We start from the raw sequence: 16650 nt of genomic DNA on the forward strand, positions 1-16650 counted from the left end.
AATATAGACTATTTACAAAACAAAAAACAGACGTATTTTTTGAGCCTAATTAGTGGACACTAATTGTCAAATAAAATGAAAATACTACTATTAAATTTTAACATCCCCAACTAAACAAACTCTAAGCTTCTTGTGCGAGTATGCGAGGTACTTTCTTGTTCTAGCGCCAGCACATGGTGGTAGGCTGTTACTCTCTCCATCTCTAAATAAATATTATTCTCATTTTTCAACTGTATATGTGATGAGTAAAAGTTATAATTTTATTAGCCATTCAAAATTTTAGAGCCTACAAAATTTGTATTTTGATCCGTAGGCCCAAATGTATACATACTATGTGTTTTTGTATGATATGTAAAATTATTTTATAATTATAAAATAGGAAAAATATTACTAACTCCAAGCAAGTTACAGTGAAAAACCTCATCTGTCTAGTATTTCTTAAAATAAAATATGCAATTATATCTTCATAATTAATCTTCATGAGAACATGATTTTCAAGTGCAATTATAAACAAAAGAATTCAAAGCTTAAAAATTCAAAGCTTAAAAGTTCAAGATAATGAAACAAAAGAAGTCAAAGTATTGACATGAGAAATTTTTATGCTGTTATGGAAACGCCTTGTAATGCGCCTATGCTTCCAGCTGTTCACCCTAAAATACAAGGAAAACAAATCAGGCCCGTTTGGTCTTCTTCGGCAAAGTTTAACTCGTGTCACATCGAATATTTAGACACTTACATAAAGTATTAAATATTAACTATTTATAAAACTAAAAATACAGCTAGAGAGTACTTTGCGAGATAAATCTTTTAAACCTAGTTAGTCAATAATTAAACACCAATTATTAAATAAAATGAAAATACTACAGTGACTGTTAACACTCTCAATCAAACACCCCCTCAGCCATGATGCTTCTAGGCCTAGCCGCCTAGGAAATAACAGAATTTCAGAAACAGGACAGGATCAGCCAGGAACAGGAGCCAGTACTTGTCTACTCGTACGATCATACTATCGTCCAGTCGTCAGGGCGGCGGTTGGTGCAGATGATCAGAGCAACTCCACAGATCCCCTTTCCATTAAGGCCTTGTTTATTTTCTAAAAAAATTCAAGATTTCTTGTCACATCAAATCTTTAAACATATGCATAAAACATTAAATATAGATAAAAATAAAAACTAATTATACAATTTGTCTATAATTTACGGACGAATCTTTTGAGCCTAGTTAGTCTATGATTGGTCAATAATTATCAAATATAAACGAAAATACTACAGTAGCGAAAGTCAAAAATTTACGCGAACTAAACAAGGCCTAAATCATCTACTGTATATGGGATTGTTTTTTAGAATAGATCTTATATAAGGGATCGAGAAAACTAAATTTATGTTTCTAGGGACTACTCTGGCCTTGTTTAGATCAAAAACTTTTTAGATTTAGACATTGTAGCACTTTCGTTTGTATTTAATAATTATTGTCCAACCATATATACTAATTAAGCTCAAAAGATCCGTCTCGCAAATTACAAGCAAAATGTGCAATTAGTTCTCTTTTATATCTATATTTATGCTCCGTGCATGTGATATAAGATTCGATGTGATGGAGAATCTTGAAAAGTTTTTGGATTTTATGTGCAACTAAATGTTTAGTTCATCCCAAATCCAAAAACTCTTCAAAATTTCTCATTACATCGAATCTTGCGGTATATACATGAAGCATTAAATATAAATTAAAAAAAATAACTAATTATACAGTTTGCTTGTAATTTGCGAGACGAATTTTTTGAGCCTAGTTAGTTTATGGTTGGATAATAATTGACAAATACAAACGAAAGTGTTATAGTGTCAAAATCTAAAAAAATTGGATCTAAACAAGGCCTATGTGGGTATGCTTAGGTCCCATGAAATACAAAATACAAAATATCAAGTACTTTGGAACGATGAAATGTAAAATGCTAAATTTTTATATGTATATTTAGTTCGATGCAAAATGCTAAATTTTTTATGATGTTGATGGGGGTGGGCATGGGCTCCTAGACGCTTTTGGTCTTTTTTTTTATTTTTTGAGGCCAAAATCTAAAATGAAGAATAGCTACTTTCTAACTAAAAATTTTACTTGTTTAGATACACCCAAAACCTAAAACTTTATAAGATTCTCCGTTACATCGAATCTTGCGGCACATACATGAACTATTAAATATAGATAAAAAGAATAACTAATTGCGCAGTTTATCTGTAAATCACTAGACGAATCTTTTAAGCCTAGTTACTCTATAATTAGACAATATTTGTTAAATAAAAACAAAAATACTATAGTGTCAAAATCCAAAAACTTTTTGTATCTAAACAAGGGTGTTTAGTTTTATTAGGTCCGTACGCTCGCAAGCAGCACAACTCTACTCCCCCACCCTTCACGATCCGCCTTGGTACGGCAATCAGACGAGAGCTGTCGTCCACGCTCGACTCCCTACGCTCTCGTCGCCAGCCTCCTCCCAACTTGCCACCCTTACCAGCGCCCACCACCGGAGAGATGTCGGCAACTGACGGGACACCACCAGGGAGGCCGGTCGGTTGCGTCCAGATGGAGCGACATTGTAGCAGACGGAGATGAGAGAAAGAGATACAACGGTAGTAGGACAGAGACGGAAGCGCACTAGGATAGAAATTGAAGGGGTACAGAATCGGTGGGCTGGGCCGCTAGTGTACATGTTCGTTTCGGGGTATTCAAAAGCTCTTCTTTTCTTCTTCTTAAAAAAAGGTCATTTTCTTTTAGTTTAATTTTTAGACTTAATTCAGGCATTTGTGACCAAAAATGAATTCAAACATTAGTTATACCACTCCTTCAGAGAATTTTTTATTGTATCTATAGTCTATTTTAGTTTAAGCCTGTAGCAACGCGCCCTATTTTTTTATGGCTAGTTCTTACCCGTGTGTAACTTTACGATATACTCCCTTTATTCCATTGAAAGTGTTATTTTTAACTATTGGGTTTCATGTTTGGTCATTAGTCTTATTTTTTTTTTGTAAATTATAAAATAAATAAATTATTATTAAAGTATCTCTAATGATAAAAATAAGTCATAACAAAATAATTACTCTCTCCATCCCAAATTATAAGTCATTTTAAGAATTTTAGAGAGTCAAAGCATTTTCACGTTTGACCAAAATTATAGAGAAAAATACTAAGATTTGTAACGTAAAGTGAGTATACTATGAAAATATAATTAGGAAAAAAAATCTAATGATACTTAGTTAGTACTATAATAATTATTATTTTATAATATAAATTTGGTCAAATTTAGAAAAGTTTGACTCTCCAAAATTTTTGGAATGACTTACAATTTGGGATGGAGGGAGTACTATTTATACAAAAATTTTGAATAATATGAATGGTCAAACAAGATGTTCCAGAACGTCGCTTTCTAGCTACATCAAAATGGGCTGCATTCTTGCTTGTCCTGCTCTTTGCGTCGCTAGCAAAATATAAGTCTTCATCACATCTTTGCATCGTGCTCTTTACACACATAACATTGCTGAATGTATTGCCCTTATTTTTTTTGGCACTATATTATAGCACCGATCAACACATAACATTGAATTCTACGATCCACGCATAAGAGGCCAGATATTCAAATCGTGTGACATATGATATAAATCAAAGAATCGCTATACATTTGCTGTCTCTTTTTTCGACCTTTAATTATGGGTGTATATCTATTGTCATTTTTAGCTTCCACGACATGTAGTTTGGCTCAATTGGATGTCTTTGGATTGTTCCCTCCATCTCAATAAGATGTTGAACTTTTTTTAGCCCAAGTTTGACCAGTCATCAAAAAATTTATGCAAACATAGTCAAATTTAAGTTACTCTTGAAAAACTATTATTAATAAACCAAACTACAACAAAAGAAGTGGCGTTTTACATAAATTTTAAAATAATACAAATAGTCAAATTTGATGTTAAAAAAATCAAATGTTTTATAATTTGGGATAGATTAAGTACTATTTGTTCTAGTCTTCTTGTTTTCGAATGCCTTTGGCAATACCCACTAATGCCTCAGCCTTGGCCATTCCTAAAAAGAGTGTTTTCAGATTTGAAAACTTTTGGATGGAACATCAGGACTTTTTTTTTCTCGATCGGGTGTTTAACCCGTATTTCATTAAGAGGAGCGTAACCACATGTTACAGAGGTTTTAGGTATTGGCGAGCAGCCAATAGGCTAAACACCTAGTTGCAAGACCTAAGCGAACTAATTACAGAACGAAGACAAGACGCGACCAAGCCTGCGAAACCTCGAAGAGCGAAGAGTACCCCGCCTGTGCCCAATCTTCTGCCTCACGAGTGGTGTCAACACACAAACTGATCAGATCGGGTGCCGCCCGCCGACCAAAAACCAGGTCATTCCTGTGCTTCCAAAGGTTCCATGCAACTAACAGGAAGATCGAGTCAGCCGACGGCCTTGATTCCTTGTCCATCCTCTTGCGCTGGCGCAGCCACCAAGTAGCTAGGTCCTCCTCTTGAACAGGGACCAGCGCCCCTAAGTCTATCGGAGAGAGCAACGCATGCCACAGCTGAACATCAGGACTTCATGCCCCTTGTGCTACATGTGTGGTCGACCCCTCTCGCTGAAACTGATGCTGCTAAAGTCATCACTGCAAAATTCAAAAACCTTAGGAAAGTTTTGAAGAATTGGCAAAAAAAAGTTGTCTAATCTCAAATTAGCAATCCGAAATGTTAAATTAGTGTTGACCTTCTTTCTGTTCCTAGAGGAATTTAGAGATTTATCAATTCCTAAATGGAATTTCAAAAAGCTTCTGGAAAACAAACTTAGCTCTCGTCTCAGACAACAATGCATCTACTAGAAACAAAGAGGCTCCATCAAATGGGTAACACTGGGTGATGCTAGTACCAAATTCTTTCATGCCAATGCCTCTATCAGGTTTAGAAGAAACCTCATCACCTCCCTTGAAAATGTCGATGGTGATTTAATCTATGATCATGATACTAAATCCCTCTTGATCTAGGAATCTTTCAGAGAAAGGCTTGAAACCTCCTCTTTTCAAGGTATTCAATTTAATCTAATTGCTCTAATACAGCATGATACCGACCTCACTTCTCTAGGTCCCTTTTCGAAAGGAGAAAGTTGATTCTGTGATAAAGCTTCTCCCATCTAATAAAGCCCCTGGTCCAAATGGTTTCAACACTGATTTTATAAAAAGTTATTGGCATATTATTTGTAATGATTTCTATCAACTCTGCAATGCATTTTATAATGGATCCATTTGCCTGCAAAGCTTAAATGGATCTCATATTACCCTAGTCCCCAAACACGACAATGCAGTCAAGGTTTCAGACTTTAGACTAATATCACTCCTCAATACCTCCATCAAGATCCTGACCAAGTTGCTAGCCAACAGGTTACAAAGAGTAATACCTAAGCTGATACACAAAAACAAGTATGGCTTTCTTAAAGGGAGGACAATTCAGGATTGCTTGGCTTGGTCTCTAGAATATCTTCACCTTTGTCATCAGTTGAGAAAAGAAACCATCATTTTAAAGCTTGATTTTAAAAAACCTTTCACAAAGTCGAGCACCAACTTATGATTTAGATTATGCAACAAAAAGGGCTTCGTGCAAGATGGGTTGCCTATATAAAGATGATCTTTGGATGTGGCACCTCAGCTGTTCTGCTAAATAGGATCAAAAAGTTTTTCATTGCAAGCATGGTGTTAGACAGGGTGATCTTTTATCACCTTTGCTTTTTGTCTTGGCTGCTGATTTTATTCAGACCATTCTAAATACTGCTAAACAGTGTGGGATCCTTTCTCTGCCTTTAGATCTCCCACATGACCAGGATTTTCCTATTTTACAGTATGCTGATGACACTTTGATTTTTATGCAAGGTGATGCTAGACAAATTTTTTTCCTAAAAGCAATCCTAAACTCCTTTGCTGACTCCACTGGTCTAAAAGTCAACTATGCTAAGTCTATGATGGTTCCAATCAATGTTTTCGAACATAAGATGAATATTTTAGCTAGCACCTTTGGTTGTTCAATTGGGTCTCTTCCTTTCACCTATCTCGGCTTGCCACTAAGCATCACAAAGCCAACTATAGCTGACTTTTGGCCTCTGGTTTCCAAGTGTGAAAGAATGTTAGTGACAATATCCTCTTTCATGAGCCAAGCTGGTAGACTTCAAATGACAAATGTTGTCCTCAGTGCTTTACCCACTTATGCCATGTGCGCTTACCTCCTCCCAAAGACAGTGATTAGGCAGATTGATAAATTTAGAACGCATTGCTTATGGAGAGGGTCTGATCCACACTCCAAAACCCCCCAAAAAGCTGCCTGGAAGCTGGTCTGTAACTCTAAAGAAAATGGTGGTTTAGGTGTTCATGATCTTTATATTCAGAATGAAAGTTTGCTACTCAAACATCTCCACAAATTCTTCAATAAATGTGATATTCCTTGGGTCCAACTCATGTGGAATACCCATTATATTGGTGACTCTATCCCCATTAATGATAGAAAGGGATCCTTTTGGTGGAAAGATATCTTCAAGCTAATGGGAAAATATAAAGATATGGCCTCTGTTATAATTGGAGATGGCTCAACCTGTCTGTTTTGGTCAGATTTGTGGCATGGACCCCCTCTGAATGTTCAATGTCTAGAGTTGTTCTCCTTCTAAAAAGGAATAATGTTTCAGTTCATCTTTTCATGATTGCTAAAAATACATCAGATTTGTTTCATTTGCCTCGCTCTGTAGAAGCTTACGGCCAGTTCCAAGCCTTGCTCGTCATCTTGGTCAAACCAATGATAACTAGAATTACAAGTGGGGATCTAATATGTTCATCTCAAGTAAAGCTTATTTGCATTTGCTAGGCTCTATTATAGTCTCGTCGGTATTTTAGTGGCTCTAGAATTCAATTTGTTTACCAAAGAGGAAAGTCTCTTTTTGGTTAGCTTTGAATGATCACCTAAGCACGAGAGAAATCCTAAGAAGAAGAAATGTGGATCTGCCGAGCTATAATTGTGTGCTATGTCATCTGAATGTTGAAGAATCTTTGCAACACCTCTTTTCTGGACTGCCCTTTTGCAATTTCTTGCTAGAACATTTTTGGACTGGCTCAGCTGATTTAGGATAATCTGATTGATACAGTACCCCTCTTCAGGTTACAGATTAACAAGTCTTTCTTCATGGAGATAATTATTGCAACGTTCTAGGAAATCTGGTCTCCTAGAAATGATGTCATCTTTAGAAATCGTAGTCACTCTTTGCAAGCTGTTAAGTTCATCTTTAAACAGGAGTTAGCTTGGGTTAAGCTCAGGGCTAAGAAGTCTTTTAGTTCCCAGTTGCAGTTATGGCTAGACAACTGTGTGTAATCTTGTTATTTTTCTTATTTCCTTCTTTGTCTCCTCATGCTTAATTTCTGGAAACAGTTGTTTCAATTTTTAATAAAGTTACAGTAGGAGAAAACTCCTCTTGATTCCCTAAAAAAAACTACTGCAGCTAGCTGCTCCCTCCAGCAGTGGAGACCGTTAACAGCCAACACTTTTCATGGGCCTTTTGCAATATATAAGTGTACAATACAAATGGTGTTCACTTTTTGGATATCAATGGAAAATGAATATATTTCGAGAGTACCCCAAGATGTGTAGGAACAAATAGGCCATAACAGAATAACTGACATCAAGCATAAACACGCAAAAAGTTCATACTATTTCTTATTTACAACCCTGCGAGACCAGAACGTATATATGCCAGTCAGGAAGCAAGACACACTGACAAGGAAAAAAAAAAGGAACCCCTCCTTTGCCAGCCTCGGCCCTCCCAGAAGCAAGCTACTTTATTTGCCAATGTGTTTGGCTAAAGTAATTCTTCTTACATTACAAATATGTTGATAATTATCCCGAACATAACTAGGACGACCAGGGAGTTGATTTGTTCAGGAACCGGAACCTTCAGCCTTGGTTCTTCACAACAAGAACTGGACGCTTAGAATGGTCTACACAGTAGTTACTGACGCTCCCAACAAACAACCTGCATCGACGATAAAGGATAGTGGTCAGAAAACAGATGGCCAAGTGCTCAGGATTATTCTTGTTGGGTGCCTTGCGCCACATAAAAGGAAGCCGATCCATGGAACACAATATTTTCTTCAAGTTATATTGGGTCTCTTCGGAGGAATTGTTGCTCAAAGCAAAACTTGCCAGAAATGGTTTGTGTTAACTGCCGCCCAATATAATGCTCGAGTGACTAAGAAAGAACAATTTTGGAATGTGGAGAAAAAGAACTTGCCACTGTCAGTATGTAGTAGTGAAATCGAAGAAATGTCCTAACTACTCATTAAGCCAGAGCTAGAATGTTGGCTAAACAAGGCTTCCTGGTCAGTAAGCTAGAACTGGAATGTGGCTCAGCTTTTTTCAGAAATGACTTCACAAAGTACTCCTATATTTGATTAACTAGAATGCAGCAAGTAGGTGTATATCGTTCCATTAAATATGCAACTTGCGCTCTCCTGTCTCGTGCAATGGTTTTACAAGTTCCTTCAGTCAAATGCACAATGTTGTTGTTTAACTATCATCAATGAAACTTGAGAGTATTTGATTATATTCACATGAGTAAATTCACATATAAATACAACTACCAATTACTTTGTGCTGGCAACTCGGAAAATAGACACATAAACATAATAACGAGATTCAGATACTAAACTATATATACCTTTGTATTGGCCCACGACTGTGGCTTCCAAGAACCAGCAGATCACATTTTTCATCTCAGCTGCTTCACATATCACCTCTTTTGCATCTCCTACCTCAACAATTGTCCCTACAGCAACCTGCAATGCAATTCAAACAGGGGTTGTATAGTGGTAATGGCAATGGTAATTCTAGCTACAACCACCTGCAATTCAAACATGGGGAGGAAGGTAATGGCAGATTGTTGCAACGAAATGGCAATACTGAATATGTGAAAAACACACACTGTTGCAGTCTGGAATAAGGTAAACAAGCTCTGCTCGATGTCTCAATCTTTGTGCATGTTACGAAGCCAGTGGGCAATGTTCAGGTAAAGTTGTTTTTTTTACGAAGTCGGGTAAAGTTGTAAGAGCATCTCCAATAGTTTTGTAAATTTCGTTTCCCAAATCATGGTATTTGCCAACTACTAAAATTATATGGGAAGAGAAAAAAGAGTTCATCTCCAATAGTTTGGCATAATTCACTTGGCAAAATGAAAATTTGGTCCCACAAACTTATTTTTTCCTCGGGTAAATTTTTTCCGCGCCATGCGAGGGAGTAGGCGCGCATTTGTCCGCCGCCGCCGAGTCCTTGGCGCCCTTCGCTTCCAGGCGGCTAGCAGTTCCTGGCGGCCAGCGATACCTCAACGCCTAGCCAGCAGAATCTCGTGCGATCAGCAAGACCTCATTGCATAAGTAAATGATCCGTCCTTCAGCTCCTCAAACAAGCCCTTCGTCCCTGTCTTTGCTGCCGCAGGTTCTTTGTGCTTAATTCGTAGATGAATTACTTGTTGCCAGGTTGGTTCATATATAGTTTGTTTCATTTTTTTTGTTCACAATTGTCATTTGCAGGCGGATTAGACGTCATGAGAGCTTCCAAATCACTTCTCCAAAGAGAAATGGAAGACGAATCTTCACGTGATGATGATTATTTCATCTTGACGGCTGCTGGAATTGTGCAAATGTTTTCGGGTAAAAAACGTCGTGATTCTGTCCCTGGACATGTCGTTATTTATCGAGATAGAGAAGGCGGCAATGATAGGATGTTTCAAGATTATTTGGCGGATAATCCAACGTACGGTCCACATTTATTTCGTCGGAGGTTGGTGTTAATTCATCTTTGATTAGCCCCGTAGTATACAATTTCTATTTATATAGCATGTTCAACTTTTGTTTGTTTTCTTCAGATACAGGATGAGTAGGGAGCTTTTCGTACGCATAATGAATGCTGTTGAGTCACGTGATGATTACTTTGTGCGAAAAAGAAATGCGGCCAATGTGCTTGGATTAAGTTGCTTCCAAAAAGTCACTGCTGCTTTTCGTATGTTGACGTATGGGGTTTCTGCTGATGCTACAGATGAGTATGTTTGCATTGACGAAAGTACTGCACTTGAGAGCCTACGTAAGTTTGTTGCTGTAGTTGTTGATTTATTTAAAGATGAATACCTAAGACATCCCACTGAGGCTGACACAGCACGCTTAATGAGACTCGGACAGCAAAAAGGTTTTCCTGGAATGTTGGGGTCCATCGACTGTATGCATTGGGCGTGGAAGAATTGTAGGGCATGAGAACAAGCCAACTATTATTCTAGAAGCTGTTGCTTCGAACGACCTTTGGATTTGGCATGCTTTTTTTTGGAATGCCTGGGTCTCATAATGACATCAATGTCCTTCACCGGTCTCCTTTATTTGAAAACCTGGCAGAGGGTCGAGCTCGAGAGGTCAACTACACAATTAATGGTCATGATTATAATATGGGTTATTATCTAGCAGATGGTATATATCCCACATGGGCTACTTTAGTCAAGTCCATATCTCTTCCTATGGGGAACAAGAAGAAATATTTTGCCAAGGCACAAGAAGCAGCGAGGAAGGATGTCGAAAGAGCTTTTGGGGTTCTGCAATCCAGGTTCGCCATTGTGCGAGGACCAGCTCGCTTGTGGGACACAGAAACACTAGGGTTGATCATGAAGGCTTGTGTGATCATACACAATATGATTGTTGAAGATGAAGGATTCGTCGACCATAGATTACGGTGGTCAAAATGTGCAACCTTCTCGTGGCCAGCCTACACGAACACTTCATGAATTTATTGATGCACATAAAAGGATCAGAGACAAAGAAAAACATTTCCAGTTAAAAGAAGACCTCATTGAGCACCTATGGAACCATCATCCAGATTTATATTAGCTATATATATCTAATGTACTCATTTAAATTAGTGTGCCATCGCTTTATTGTAATAAACATTTTTTAAAACAAGTGTGTCATGAGTTCTATCTTTTTATAAACAAATGTGTCGTCGTTGCATGTATTTAGTTGCAGAGAGAGTCACATTATCATGAACAATCAAAAGAGCGGCATTTTCCTACATGTTAATGAGTGCAGTTTGCACATGCGTCCTACTTCAGCTGAATCCTAGCTTCAGATCAGCAGCACCATGCATCTGAACCCCGACTCCAAGGTCTCCAGTCTGACCAGACGAAAGCATCTATCTCAAGTAATCAGTTGGTTCCTTCATATGGCCTTTGCTTGCACAAACAGAAACAATGGAGTTCCATGAGATGACATCCTCAGAAAGGATATCAGCCGCACACAACAGGCATCGTAAAAACGACGTTTGTATGGACACAGCAAGCAACATATAAAATAGATATAAAACATAAATAAATTCTTGTCTGAAACGTAAATGACTTAATATGAAAACGTTCTGTGAAGCACACCAAACATAAATACATTGTTCTCTGAAACATAAAAAATTAATCAAATCTAATTTGCCAAACGTCGAGCGATGATATTTTGCTGCATCGTTTCGTAGTATTATTGTCGCTGCAGCGGGGTGAGAGAGGTCATGTCCATTTGCATTATTTCTTTTTCCTCTTTGATTAAGTCAGATTCAGCTCTTTTTTCTTCTATTGAAAATCGCTTCTTCTCTAGCTCAAGTGAAACTAGGAACCTCTCCCCTTTCTTCTTCTCTCTCTCTAAATCAAAAGCCTCCTTTTTACTCTACAACTTGTCCAATGCCTCCATGCAAGCTTCGGTTCCGCCTCGCTTCAGAGCTTCTTTTGCTATCTTCTGACCTTGTGGCCTCATTCTTGCTTCGGAATGTGGTACTGCAATCCCTGTGACATCTTCAGCATTGATGGCAGCTACAGTCCTGGGCGTGGAGTCTATGTTAACCTTCTGTTTTTTCTTACTGGTTTGTTTGTGCTGCTCAGCTAGTTCCTTCCTCTTGGCCTGCCACTTGTCTTCTTTATTCAACTTATTCCAACATGGTAAAAGAGTAAATGACTTCTTGTCTTCGTCTAATCCCTTGTACACCTTCCAGTGCTTGAGAAATCTGCACATGATAATAATCTTCACAAATGAACCAGATACATAAATAAAAATTAAAAAAAATTAAAGAACGAACAAAGAAACAAACCATATCTTGAATAGTTGCTCCACTTTGATTCCTTTGCTCAACCTTCTCGTAGCATGCACAAAACTTATTCACTTCCTTCTGAATAGTCAGCCACCTATGCATAATCGAACTCTCTGACCTAGAAGCTGGAGTTGTCTTGTGTTCCTCAAAGTAAGCTCGAATTCTACCCCAAAATGACGAACGGGTTTGATTAGCTCCATGAATAGGATCTTTGCTAACGTTCAACCAAGCTGAGCATACAGCTATATCCTCATCGTCATCAAAATTTTTGGTCCTCTTAGACGAACCTTTTGTACTGGTACGACGTCCGGCACCTTGTTGTGGCTGCACTTGCTCATCAACTAGTTGCGCTTCACAAGCCATGTCATTAATTTCTTGAGTCTCCACTGTAGGAAAGGTCAAGTCTTCCAAACTAGGAACATCAACATAATCTCCCGTCACCAGGTTTGTAAAATATCCACCTCCTTCCATTGGAGCAAAACTACAAATTAAGACAAATAAATCAATGACAAGTCGATTCAACATAACAGTAATGCACCATAAAGTGTAAATAAACTACAATGTCCACAAACAACAATGCATAAATATTATAAATTTGGACGAATACATAAATGAAAAATCCATAGACGTCTCTACTGTGTGTAACAATGAAACAATTCTGCAGATGCTTTCGATAATTTTCTTCTATCTAGGCTCCAATTCCTGACTGCAATTTTCATCAGGCATCCAGGCACTGGTGTATCTGAAGCCAAATCAGATAGGCGATCCTTGAATCGATCACATGGGCTAGCATCAGTACACATCACAAGGGGCTAGCTCCTTGAATCCATCGCAACAAGATGCAAAGCAGGCTGTGTACGTAGCTAGCAGTAGTGTGTGGTTGTGCGTGATTAAGGCTAAGGTACATCATGTGTACGTTGTAGATCAAAGAACATCCGTCTACTTGGTTCTATTCCACCATGGCGCAGGCCAGCCAGCGTCGGTGCCTTTTTGCATCACCACTAGCCTCCTCGTCCGGCGCCGTGCAACGAACGAGAGGAGCAGTCGACGATTGCATCGCGAGAACGGACAAGAACAAGAATCTATACCTGAACCCTAGCAGCCGGCGGCGTCGCTGATCCTGTCCGCTACACGGCAATTGGGCTTCGCGGAGCGCGGGAAGGCGACGGATTCCTCTTCGTGCGCGCGGGAAGAAGGCGGCGGCGCGGAGAGAAGCCAGATGCGCGCGACGTGAAGACGCGTATATTTGCGCGTGATGAAGGAAATTATGCCAAGGCCTTGTTTAGTTCCGAAAAGTGAAAAGTTTTCAGTACTGTAGCACTTTCGTTTGTTTGTGACAAATATTATCCAATCATGGACTAACTAGGATCAAAAGATTCGTCTCGTAATTTCCAGCTAAACTGTGTAATTAGTTTTTGTTTTCGTCTATATTTAATGTTTCATGCATGTGCCACAAGATTCGATGTGACGGGGAATCTTGAAAACTTTTTGGTTTTCAGGGTGAACTAAACAAGGCCCAAGTTCCAAAAGATGCCAAAGGAGGATGCCAAACTATTGGAGAGAGATTTTTCTTCTTTTTCCAAAAAATCAAGGATGTCAAAGGGTTTTGCAAAACTGTTGGAGATGCTCTCCAACAACTCCTTAAAATTCACTTGGTATATCTTGAGTTATAGGAACTTGCTATTTTGTTTGGCAAGGAGAAAAATGAAGTGTCTCCAACAAATTGGTATTTTCACTTGGTAAAATTGAAAAAAAAAATAGGCCCACCTTTGTCAAACCGGTACTGGGTCTTCCAATCACGTGAAATTGGCTTACCTGCACGTCGCGTGCGTGGCCGCCGCCGCCGGTCGACCGCGACCGTACTTCCCCGATCGAAGCCTGACGGAACGAAGTCGGCGTCGTTCAGCTAGTCCACCGAGGGAAGCCTCACGGAACGAAGCCGGCCAGCACTTCTGCGTGAAGAAGTCGGACAGCACCGGCGGGTCGTCGGCGGGGACGAAGGAGAGCCCGTGGCGTCTGTGCACGCCGGCGGAGGTGGAGCAGGTGAAGCTGCTGCTGTGCGTGGTGCCCATCTTCGCGTGCACCATCGTGTTCAACACCATCCTGGCGCAGCTGCAGACCTTCTCCGTGCAGCACGGCAGTGCAGCAGGGCAGCGCCATGGACGTCCCGCCGGCGTCGCTGCAAGCGATCCCCTACATCATGCTCGTGGCGCTCGTCCCGGCGTACGAGGCCGCCTTCGTCCCCGCCATGCGCCGCCTCACGGGCATCGCCACGGGGATCACCCCGCTCCAGCGCATCGGCGTCGGCCTCTTCGCCGTCACCTTCTCCATGGTCGCCGCCGCGCTCGTCGAGGCCCGCCGGCGCCGCCACGCCACGGACGGCGGACGGCTCCTCTCCATCTTCTGGATCGCGCCGCGGACGGTGGGGATGGAGAAGTCGATCGACGACGGGGAGGGTTTGGCGCGCACCGGGGAAGATCGCTCGCGCGCGTGGGAGAGAAACATCGAAGCCCGAAAACTGCGATACGCAGTGTATGCCGCGCGCGGAGATATACGCGTGCGGTGTCGATGTTTAGCAAGTTGGGAAATATACCAACTGAATTTAAGGAGTTATTGGAGATGTGTTTTTGTGTTTTTCTCAAAATAATAAGAATACCAAGTGGATTTGAGGAGTTGTTGGAGATGCTCTAAGAAGTTGCAACCTAAATCTCTCTATGGCTCTGGAAAAGGAAACCGGATCTGCAGTGCACGTACCCCATGCTCAGCGTAGATGGCCCTGACCTTGTCGAGGAGCGCCTGCGTGAACTGCCTCTGCTGCTCCTGCATCGACTTGATGAGCTCCGGAGCTACCAGAGGAACGATGCCAACTAATAAATCAATCGAAGCATCCCACTCAACCGACATTGAGATATGGAGTGAGCAAGGAAATACTCCTAGATGACATCGATATCGAGCAGTATGTACGAGGTGCGCCAAAGGCCGCGCCGGAGACATATCCGAGGGGGAAGGGCGGCTACACGGTGAGCACCAGCAGCGGCGGCGCCAGCGTGGGCTCACCAGGATGGCCACGCTCGCTACGCCATCCCGCTCCGCGCAAGCTCGGCTCACCTGCACCACTGCACTCCACGCCAGCCATCCTCTCATTCGTGATGTCGCGTTCGTCCATAGCCCCACTCACCTGCGCTTCACGCGCATCCACACTCGCTTGCCGGCCAGGCTCTCCCACGGCCGCCTAGTGCAGCGCTCGCCCACGCCTCCGCCCTCACAAGGCGGCCGCCCCCGCGCACCCGACCTCGCCTCGACGCTCGTGAGCCTACTACCCTGCGTGCTTGTCTGCGCCTCAGCGCTCGCGACCGGGCCGCCCTGCGCCCGTCCACTCCTCGTGCCTCGAATGCCGCCCGTGCCCCCACCCCGTGCCTCCGCGCTAGAGAGCCGGTCGCACTGCGTGCTCGCAAAGCGGGTCGCTCGCGCCGCCACGCTAGCTCGCCGGAGCTGTGCGCGCTCGTCGGCGTTGCTGCGTCCGCTCGCCCACGCTGCCGCGTTTGCATGCCGGCCGCCGTGCTCGCTCGCTCGCTCGCATGTTCTTCGGTGGTGCGGTGTGCTGCTTGTCTCCTGCTTGCGCCCGTCCGTGAAGGTCATGCAAGTTGACGGCCATCTATCACGCTCGATGCCGTGAAGGCCGATCCATGATGACATCGCTATCATGCTGACGCGGGACTCCATGACGACGATAGGCACGAGCACACAGACCTCCATGGCCGCTTGGAGGTCGGCCAAGGATCCTCTGAACTCGTCGTCGGTTTTAAATAGAGGGCTAATTTGTTTAGCGGTTTATGTTTAAAACAGCTAATAATGGAGCTAAATTGGACTATAGCAGAATATAACGGCTAAATTGTACATAAACACAAATAGCGGTACCTTACCTCAAAAGTCTATAGGGCTTGTAGGTGTCTGGACATGTGATCCAGACACTTATGAGTGATCGAGCCCCAAAACTCAAATGATGATGCAAGAAGGACACAAGAGATTTATACTGGTTTGGGCCAACACTGCTCTACGTCCAGTGCGGGGTTCGAATCTTGTATTATCTTACACGCAAGATGCTTGTAGTAGGGGTTACAAGCCGGCTACGAGAGAGGGAAGTAATCCCAAGTCTCGGCCTTGTCGATGGATGAGAACTTGTGTGAGAGCTCAGGTGTGTTGTGTTCGAGAGTTGGTTGTTTGATTGGTCGTGTCACTATATGGTGCACTGGCTCCCCTTTTATAGCCTCAAGGGGAGGTAGGGTTTACATGTGTGAACTTTGTTTTTACTCCTAGTACATAGAGGAAGTGTGATGTTGAAGCTGTGGTGACTGATCATCCTGCCCTCGGAGTGGTGGTAACGGCGTGGTCGTCTCTATTGATCGTGCAGAGTCGTCTTCTGCGCAGTAGATCTTGACGTAAATCCCTGTAGTCCCCTTGCCAAGTCTTGTTTAAGGGCGTGGCTATCCCCT

The 16650-nt window shown here is 41.7% G+C and overlaps 1 protein-coding gene, 1 long non-coding RNA gene and 1 pseudogene across 2 annotated transcripts; 1 reads left to right on the forward strand and 2 right to left on the reverse strand.

Annotated features, from left to right (window-relative positions):
- LOC110433738 lies at positions 7910-15323 on the reverse strand (annotated as a pseudogene).
- Positions 8872-10820, forward strand: LOC110433855. Its single transcript, XM_021456717.1, has 6 exons — positions 8872-8880; positions 8990-9000; positions 9450-9490; positions 9586-9835; positions 9921-10244; positions 10433-10820. The coding sequence occupies exons 1-6, from the start codon at positions 8872-8874 to the stop codon at positions 10818-10820; spliced, it is 1023 nt and encodes a 340-aa protein (XP_021312392.1).
- Positions 11413-13392, reverse strand: LOC110434068. Its single transcript, XR_002451550.1, has 3 exons — positions 13246-13392; positions 12158-12638; positions 11413-12073 (listed from the first exon to the last, which is right to left on the reverse strand). It is a non-coding gene; the product is annotated as an uncharacterized LOC110434068 (long non-coding RNA).

This window comes from Sorghum bicolor, chromosome 3 (genome assembly GCF_000003195.3).
Source record: "Sorghum bicolor cultivar BTx623 chromosome 3, Sorghum_bicolor_NCBIv3, whole genome shotgun sequence".
In the NCBI taxonomy this organism is placed as follows: domain Eukaryota; kingdom Viridiplantae; phylum Streptophyta; class Magnoliopsida; order Poales; family Poaceae; genus Sorghum; species Sorghum bicolor.